Here is a 9,587-nt window from a genome sequence, read left to right on the forward strand (position 1 = left end):
GAACTCAGAAAAGTGCGCGTTTGGAGTACAAGGTCGAAAATTCCTCGATTTCTTGCTAACCCACAGAGGGATAAAAGCAAATTCCGACAAATGCAATGCAGTAATCAACATGCAATCTCCTAGGAACAAGAAAGAAGTCCAACAGCTTACAGGTCAGCTGGCAGATTTCTCCAGATTCTTGCCAGCAGCAGCAGAAAAATCATATCACTTCTTCAACACACTAAAGAAGTCGGACCAGTTCAATTGGACAGAAGAATGTGAAGAAGCCTTCATAAAATTCAAGAATACCCTAGGATCACCACCTATATTAAAAAAGCCAGAGCAAGGTAAGCCGTTATATCTTTTCCTTTCGGTTTCAACTAACACAATAAGTTTAGTACTTGTAACAGAAAACGACAAGGAGCAACACCCAGTATATTTCGTGAGCAAAGTTTTGCAGGGTGCTGAAACAAGGTACCCAATGATAGAAAAACTAGCATTTGTACTTATCATCACAGCTCGGAGGCTGCGTCACTACTTCCAAGGATACCGAATTATTGTTCGGACCAACCAACCACTACGGTAAATCCTAGCGAGACCCGACCTGGCAGGAAGGCTCACAAAGTGGTCGGTCGAGCTCTCAGAATTCAACATCACATATCAGTCCAGGGGATCCCCCAGGGCCCAAGCTCTAGCCGATTTCATATCAGAGTTCACAAGTATAGTAGAGGAACAAGAGTCAAGGGAATTGTATGTAGATGGAGCATCCAATGACAATGGGTGTGGAGTAGGTAAACTACTAAGAGACAGCAAAGGCGTACATGTCGAACAATCAATCAAATTCATGTTCCAAACAACAAATAACCAAGCCGAGTATGAGGTGCTACTGGCAGGGTTAAGACTAGCAAAAGAAATCCAAGTGCTGAACTTGCAGGTATACTGCGACTCCTTACTCGTAGTACAGCAGGTAACACGTAATTTTCAAACTAAAGACCCCCTCTTAGAAAAATATCTACATATTTTCCAGAATATGATAAGAGGTTTTCGAAAATTTGAAATAACACATATACCACGAGAACAAAATAGTAGGGTAGATATACTATCAAAGCTAGCGACCTATAGAGAAAGTCAACAATCAGAAAATTTGGTACATCTTACACTAACAAAACCTAGCCTAGATATGCAGTATGTTTTAAACATATCACAGGGAGAAGATTGGTGAACTCCCATAATACATTATTTAAAGACAGGGACAATACCGGAGGGCGATCCGAGATCTTTCAAAAGAAAGGTAGCACATTTTACCTTAGTTGGGGACGCATTATACAAGCGCGGATTCTCTCGGCCTCTACTCAAATGCATTGCAGGAGAAGACACAAAAATAGCAATAGATGAAGTACACGAGGGTATCTGCGGGCATCATATCGGAGGCAGAAGCCTAACATCAAAAATCTTGCGCGTAGGTTATTACTGGCCGACCTTCAGATCGGACTGCACAGATAAAGTTCGAAGATGTGAGTCATGTCAAAAGTGTTCGCCATTAATACACAGCCAGGCCGAGGCATTACACATGACCGACGCCAGCTGGCCCTTTCACAGGTGGGGCATGGACATCCTCAGACCACTCCCAATATCACCAGGACAGGTAAAGTTCCTTTTGGTGGCTATTGATTATTTCACAAACTGGATAGAAGCACAGCCACTCGCAAAAATAACCTCGGACAAGGTACAAAAGTTTATTTGGAAATTTATCATTTGTAGATATGGTTTGCCAAGAGAAATTGTTTCCGATAACGGTAGGCAGTTTAGTGTCAAAAAATTATCACTTTTCTAACTAACATGAATATTAGACACCATTTTTCCTCTGTCGAGCACCCACAAACTAACGGGCTTGCAGAGGCCGCTAATAAAGTGATTTTGCAGGCTCTTAAGAAGAAACTGATCGATACTAAAGGCCATTGGGCCGAACTCATACCAGAAATATTGTGGAGCTATAACACAACTCCACAATCCACAACAAAGGAGAGCCCTTTCCGTTTAGTGTATGCAGCTGAATGTATGATTCCTTTAGAGCTTGCTTATGGCTCAACCCGGACCGAACAATTCAATGAAGACGCCAACAGGCAAGCTCGGTTCGCTGAGCTTGATGTCATTGATGAAGAACGCCACCTCACAGAACTGAGGCAAAGATCGATGCAATCAGTAATGAAGCGTCAATACGACAAGAAAGTCAGATAAAGAACATTTGAAGAAGGAGACCTAGTGCTCAGACAACTAGAAGATATCCGAAAACCGCCATGTCATGAAAAATTAGCGTCATCATGGGAAGGACTTTTCCGGATTGCTAAAGTAGTCGGCAAAGGAGCCTATCGCCTAGAAACATTGAATGGAACAACCTTGCCAAACACATGGAACATCTCGTCACTCAAGTACTACTATAGCTTATCACTTTACTGTAATAAGTAGGATGGCCAGGTACTCTTTTTCCTAACCACGAGGTTTTTCCCTAAGGAGGGTTTACTCAGGTAGGTTTTAACGAGGCCGACCATCCTACAAACCCCAAACATGAGGAACAATTTCAAATGGCATATATTCACTATATTATTCATTCATATTCCTACAGAAACTATAAATCAGCAAACATCAAAGTTGCAATCATAAAACATCATACCAAAATACAACTGAGACATAAGCTCGGAACAACAGTCACTACAGTCGGAAACAAAAACCAAAATCAGTATTAAAAAAAATACAAGTCCCATCTACTTTCTAATACAGATATTCAAACAGGCGGCGAGACGTTCTCGTCATGGTCCTCGCCGGCCTCATCCTGAACAAGCTTTTCACCAACAACAATCTTCATCACATCAAGACGACTAACATCAAACTCAGGAGCAAACAACGAAATTTGGGAGACTACCCGATCAAATCCTGAAGTGAACATTTCAATACCTTGATCTTCAAGTTCATGAATACGGGCAGTCATCGCCCCTTTGGTCTTATCATTCTCTCTTATCTCAGCCTGAAAAGATCTTATTTGTTCCTGAAGACGAGCAACTTCTTTTTCTTTTTCTTCCAACTTCGAAGTAACATCAACAACAGCTTCTTCCTTCTCTTTCATCTTGGCAGTTATGTCAATGATAACTCCATCTTTTTCCTTAACTGAACGCTCCAATGCGGCAAACTTCTCAACATCAACCTGCTCGGCCCCGAGCAGTTTAGTAGTACGACCAACGCACAACATACGAGCAGCAATAACCTGACAAGAAGAACCATCAACCAAAAAAAAAACAACAACAAACAACAAAGAAGAGAGAAAGAAGAGGAAATTACTTGAACATATTTCCCTAGGGCTTCCAACCCAGCACAACGAGTAAGCACCATATCTCTCGGATACTGAAAAGCTCTGTTGGAGAGCTCAGCAAGGGGGTACTGGTCACTCCACAAAGAATGAGAGCTCGCCCCAGGAATTAAGCCGTGGAGCTTACGCTGACGATCAAAAACCGACGATGGGACCTCGGCAGCAGCATTACCTTTTTCAAACAACACTTCCACAGAAGTATCAGATTCACCCCTTTTCCTTTTCGAGGAAACAAGATGCGCAGTTGAAAAGGCAACATCTTCATCAACCTTCAGAATAGCAGAGGCACCAACAACCTTCTCTTTCTTCTTATCAAGGAAAGATTGAAGTCTGGACGAGGTAAGATGAGGAACCTGACTACCTACACACAAACATATCAAATCAATTGTCAACGATAAATCAGTACTAAAAATACACAAGTATATTACCTATATAAGTCCTCAACCCCTCCCTATCATTATCATTTTCAAGACGCAACACTTCAGAAATCGAAAGACATTCGCCAGCAACAAAATTTTTTACCAAGAAATTAATAACTAAATCCTCTTCCTCAGACCTATAAGCCTCAAGAATTTGCATAGGCTCGGAACACCAGTAAAGTGAAAACTTCTCAAACAGTTCGTCATCAAGATAGAAATGATATTCAGTCTCCTTAGAACGGACCTTGACAAACAAAGATTTGAAATTTTTAAAAGAAGACTTATAAAGAAAGAAAACAGAACGACCAGGGAAGCTACTCAAAAAGACCCACAAGCCCTTACGAACACCCTTAGACTGGAACAAAGAAAAGAAAACTCCAAGAGAAGGAGGATACTCCAGAAAAGACATCAGACACTGAAATGCCTTCAAAAACGCCCAGAAATTTGGATGCAATTGAGAAGGGGCACAATTTAACTGGGTCAGTACGTCACACTCAAAGGAAGAAAAGGAAAACCTAACATGCAACTCAAAAAAGCAAGGGGTATACATATAAAAATACTCCCAGTCACCCCTACATTCACAAACCCTATCCTCAGACGAACAAGGAAGAAGTTCGATAGCAATATCAGAACAATCCCTAGTCAATTTCATGGTACGAAGCTCTCGAAGAGACTTAGAAGAACAATACGAAGAAGTGCGAGTCTTAACGTCATCATGCACCCAATGATACAAATCATCCTTTTTAACCTCAACGACCTTCTGTTTTTCCTTTGATTTTTCCTTTTTCATTTTCAGAATATTATCCGACAAAATACAGGAGAAGAAGCAAGAAGAAACAAGAAGAAGCAAGAAGAATGAAGAGATAAAAAGCTAACCTTTGGAAGTCATTTTTTAGAAACAAGTAAAAAGGAGTTATTTTTTCGCAGATTTCCAAGGAAAGCAAAAATCTATTACAGCCCACTAACAAAATAGGAAGACCAAGAGACAAACCGCGAAGAAAATGGGAGTCATAAACGGTCCACAAGCAGTCATTAAGATAAGTAATTGCAGCACGTTCTCCTAAAAACAGGGGAGAACAACTTTCAAAAACCAATAATCAATCATTAATTCAATTTTTGAAGAATACATGCTTTTCGAAATCAAAAGGCCAAGCAAAACACAGCGTTGAGCTTGGGGGCTAACTCATCTAGGGCAAGCCGAGATATAGGTCGAACTTAAAGCTCAACTTGCTACAAAACACCCAAGCAAGTCAAGCTTGGGGGCTAAGTACTGCACCCTACAAAATCGGAACCAACGACCCATATCTTGGCCACAATTACAACGTTCACAAAGAGATAAGCAACGAAGCCGCACTATGACCGTAACCACCCAATAATCCCGGCTAAACCCGAGATTCACTCCAACAAACCTGTAAACAAACTCAATAGTAAAATCTATAAAAACGGCAGCCACTAAGTAAAAGGGATATATCGAAAACACACACATATATTCGTAAGTAGTCTTCGTTCTCATCTTTAAAAAATATCTCTCACTAACTTGAGCGTCGGAGTCACTTAATTTAATAATTAATTTAATAATTAATTTTTTATATGCGCATAACATTTTTTCTTAAACAATATAAAATAGTTTGTAAAGTAGAGTTTCATAATTCCACTATTAAGTGAAGAAAAAGATCTAGCAAGTAGGGAAATTTTCAGTGTATCCGTTATAAAATATGTAATTAATTAAAAGAAAATTAGTTCCGGGTTTATTTATCTAAGCTATTTGTTTTTGACTTGGCATAAAACAAAAGAAAAGAATAAATGAGCATTTTGTGAACAAGTGGTTCCCCACAACGCGTTTACTTTTAATTTTCTCACGCAATCGTTTTCTTCCATTATCTTCCATTAATGGCTTGAATTGAATCTGTTCTATCGGTTAATAAGGCAAACACCGTAAAATTATGAACAAAAAGAATATAGTGATCTTCACATATTGAGTTGAATCAAAATACGAATAACATGTGAACAAATTTTACTGAATGAATCAATCTTAAAATTAGTATACAGAGAATTTTATATTAATATCATGACTCATTTTGGCGGCGACCAACAGGAATAGGAGCAGAAAATCTGGCCGAGAAACTTGGAGGTATGTGATCTTCATCTTCGCTTTGAGCTCCACTATTGAAGTTGAGAGCATAACTGTGTTCATCATATTGAAACCTCTGCTTTTGATGCTTCTTGCCATACCCACTTATCTTTCTTATGAAAGTTTTCCACTTTGGACCCGCAATCACTTCCGAAGCCTCCTTCACCTTCCTTAACTTTTCCATCATCCATGGTTCTCCTTCGCCGCCGACAGCCTTTTGCTCCGCCAGTAAACGCTTACCTTCTTCGTCGCCGCCGCGCCACCACCTCAAGCTGAGACTACGAAAGCATCCGCATCCGCATCCGCTACCATCTTCCAGGCCTTCAAAACCTCGATCGTGCTCCATTTCCATCACCAATGGTCTTCCCTCGTAAGAACCCATGTTTCTTGGTATTCGTGTGTGGCTGCGTTGCTTTGTTTATTAGAGGAAGGATTTATATGGCAGAGGGTGATGATTAGAAGCAAGAGGAAGAAAAGTCAAAGAAAGCGTAGGAGACATGTTTGAACTTTGAATTTAGAAGGTTCCAAGCAAATATCCAATGAAAAGATAGAGGTACTCTCGGAGATGCTATTTTAAAGTCTACTCTATTACGCGATCTCTTCCGCATTTTATACACTGACATTACTCAAATCATGAAATGTAATAAATAAATTAGCCGTCAAAATAAATGTAGCCAAGTAGTGAAGTAATGTTACGAGTACTTCAATCTCAACAGGGGTGGTGTGGTGTGATACTCGTTGTTCGTTCTCCCTCCCCGCGTAAATTACGCAATGTTTTCTTACGACGAAAAAATTGAATAATTTCAAAATGGGTTCAAAAGTTAAGCCCAATAGCTACGGCCCATAAAAAATCTTTTCTCTATAATATGCGACTGTGCTGGTATTTTCTAATCTTATGTTAGTTGATTATATATTGTTTTTTGCATTGAAGAAAAAGTATTTTAACGCAAATTTAACCAAAGCACACCAAGTTGAATTTCCATGTTTTGCTCCAACGCCTCTACTTACAAACAGGAAGAATTTTTCTCCGAGCAATCTTTTCCTTTTTTTTTTTTTCAACATATCCTTTTATTTGATTCAGTCTAGTAACAAAATTGACCTATTCTCCAGGAGAAGAACACGATCACTTACAACTGGAAGTGCAAGACCAAAAATAAAAGAATAAAACAGAAAGCCTGACTCAAACTAACTTATTAAAGTAGATATCTTGAGCTTATGAATTTAGTGAGTCGAGCTCAAACCTGAGATTTGAGTCTATTGGATCATAAATTAGCTCAATTATAATAGAGGAAACAAAGGAAGAAAACAACAAGCACAGTTGAGATACGGACTTCCGCACAATTGTAAAGCACTAAATAACGATCCATCACCCTTATTAAAAGGAGTAGTAATTAATTAAAAGAAATAATACCGATGGTTTAAAAATGTTCAAGTCTTTACAGTATCCGTATTTACAAGCACTATCAAAGTGTGAACATATATTTTTCTTTTTCAAAATAGAAATGAATAATTCTATATTGTTCCCCTTAAAGAGTTGTATCATGTAGTAAGATAAAAGTGCAATATAGCTAAATGCCTGATAGCCCCTAACAGCCTTGGTGTATCAACTCCTTGAACCAACAAAACCTTCCCTATCAATAAGTATTGCACACGATGCGTTGACAGAGTTAAATAATTGGATGGAACACAAACCAGAGAAATCGAGAATTAGTCATTTCTGCACTTGGCTCTGCAAGGAAGAGGGTTGCTGCTGCTGTTGGGCTTGACCTTTGGCAGTGATCTTGGTCGCCATGGATCGCAATTCATTGGCAATCTCAGTGAAGCTAGGTCTCTCCGATGGTTCTGAGGACCAGCAAGTCTCCATCAACAACCTCCATTTTGAATCGCAAGATTCCGGAACTGGAGGGCGCAAAGTGTTGCTCACAATACCACCTGAATTACATTTGGAATAACCATGATGCAACGGCTCAATAACTGAAAAGTGAGGTAGCTAAATCTAGTGTGTGGATTCAAACTGCGGATTACCTATAATGGCACCATAATGCAAATCAGCGTATGGCTCTTCTCCAGTCAAGAGTTCCCACATCACAATACCAAATGAGAAAACATCAACCTAAAACCAAATGCCAATGCACAAGCATCAATTTCAAAGAGTACAAAACACGAAGAAAGTATCAAAATACATCAATGGTTCGTCAGATACAGTATAAACCTTCTCCGAAACAAGGCTGCTGCTCCCATTCAGCAGCTCTGGAGCCATCCAAGGTAGAGTTCCTCTCACACCACCAGAGATCAGTGTCTGACGCTTCACTTTGGAAAGACCCAAGTCACCAACCTGATATCAGAAGCAAAGCTGTAAAAGAACAATTTATTTCTCTAAAAGGAAGGGCCATTGTCAGATTTGTAATTAGTTGTTCCATGCTAAAAGTTAAGCTATGTTATACTCATACATGAAACGAAGTACTAAAGGCCCTAAAATTAGTGAAAATAAAACTCAGGCCATAAAGGACGGTTAATAAAGCATAGCTTTGAAGTCAAATTCCAATGATATATCAAGCATTTAAACCTTGCATATTGGGCGGTGGGGATCTCGGAGATTCACAAGCAAGTTATCACTTTTCAAGTCAAAGTGAACTATGTTTTTTCCATGCAGGTACTCCATACCAAAGGCCACATCCATTGCAATCAAGAGTCGCTTGCGCTTGTCAAGGTTCCTGTATGATCGTATTAGCATCAAACACTTATCATTCGGGAAAAACATCAAATCAGGTTAATGCAAAGGAATCAAGAGATGGCGCACACATAGAGAAAAGCATGCAGATATTACCTCCCATTCTTCAGCAAGGCAGTTCTTAGAGAACCATTAACCATATATTCAGTTACTGTTGCCACAGAACCTCCTGGGCCATCAAGGACAACACCATAGAATGCCACCACATTTGGGTGGTGCAAGTCAGCAAGCTTGATTGCCTCATTCCAGAAGTCAGCTCTCTGATTTATAAACAGATGATCAATGTAAACCATTTCGTCAGTCATGGAAAAAGGGCAGGGGAAAAGGGAACTCAAAACCATTATCAATGAAAAGCAAACCATTCGCTCTTGCTCTGAAGGCTTTCCTGCAAAGCACCTATCAGTAATCCGCTTGATTGCAACATCAGTGCCTCTCCATTTTCCATGATACACAGTCCCAAATGTACCAGATCCTAATTCTGTAAGCTCTTCAAGGTCACAGTTCTTTATTACCTACAAAGGTTCCAAGTGGAAGGTGTTAGGTAAGCTGAATTGGCATAGAAGATGAAATATAACCAATAAGACAATCAACCTGCAATCCTCCAACATCTGATGCTGGAAAGCCAAAATTTGTCGTTTCTGGTTGCTTGCTCTTGATGCTCTATAGAGGAAAAAAATAAATGTTTATATTTATAATCATAATAATACTAATAAATCAGCAGTGGGGAACAGGCGGAGAAAGTAATTTATTCTAGAGACAATTTCTGCAGCTACACAACAAAGATGAGTATACAAACACCGAGGAATATGCAATCATAATCACCTGAGTTTCAGAAACATCTATCAGATTGTTTTTATCTTCACCATCCTCTGTGTTTTCAAGGTACATATTGTCCCTTGCATGCAAGTCAGGATTTGAAGGAATTCTTGAGTGCAGAACAGAAGCTGCTACATCTTCAGCAACAGC

The 9,587-nt window shown here is 39.5% G+C and overlaps 2 protein-coding genes and 1 long non-coding RNA gene across 3 annotated transcripts in view; 1 reads left to right on the forward strand and 2 right to left on the reverse strand.

The window, feature by feature from the left end:
• The first annotated feature begins 148 nt into the window (after positions 1 to 148).
• Positions 149 to 2,591, forward strand: LOC127741538 (uncharacterized). The gene is made up of 2 exons (XR_008002689.1): positions 149 to 913; positions 1,443 to 2,591. It is a non-coding gene; the product is annotated as an uncharacterized LOC127741538 (long non-coding RNA).
• A 3,109-nt stretch (positions 2,592 to 5,700) lies between these two features.
• LOC107458748 (uncharacterized) lies at positions 5,701 to 6,390 on the reverse strand. Its single transcript, XM_016076953.3, has one exon. It carries the CDS (start codon positions 6,270 to 6,272, stop codon positions 5,826 to 5,828), a length of 447 nt encoding a protein of 148 aa, XP_015932439.1. The 5' UTR covers positions 6,273 to 6,390; the 3' UTR covers positions 5,701 to 5,825.
• An 891-nt stretch (positions 6,391 to 7,281) lies between these two features.
• Positions 7,282 to 9,587, reverse strand: part of LOC107458739 (uncharacterized) — a gene marked incomplete in the record, with an annotated part of 6,018 nt that continues 3,712 nt past the window's right edge. Inside the window, 8 exon segments of the mRNA XM_016076942.3 lie at positions 7,282 to 7,822; positions 7,916 to 8,003; positions 8,103 to 8,225; positions 8,457 to 8,604; positions 8,718 to 8,881; positions 8,981 to 9,133; positions 9,213 to 9,281; positions 9,444 to 9,587. Coding sequence (XP_015932428.1) covers positions 7,602 to 7,822; positions 7,916 to 8,003; positions 8,103 to 8,225; positions 8,457 to 8,604; positions 8,718 to 8,881; positions 8,981 to 9,133; positions 9,213 to 9,281; positions 9,444 to 9,587 — 1,110 coding nt within the window.

The sequence above is a fragment of the Arachis duranensis genome, chromosome 1 (genome assembly GCF_000817695.3).
Source record: "Arachis duranensis cultivar V14167 chromosome 1, aradu.V14167.gnm2.J7QH, whole genome shotgun sequence".
Classification (NCBI taxonomy): Eukaryota; Viridiplantae; Streptophyta; class Magnoliopsida; order Fabales; family Fabaceae; genus Arachis; species Arachis duranensis.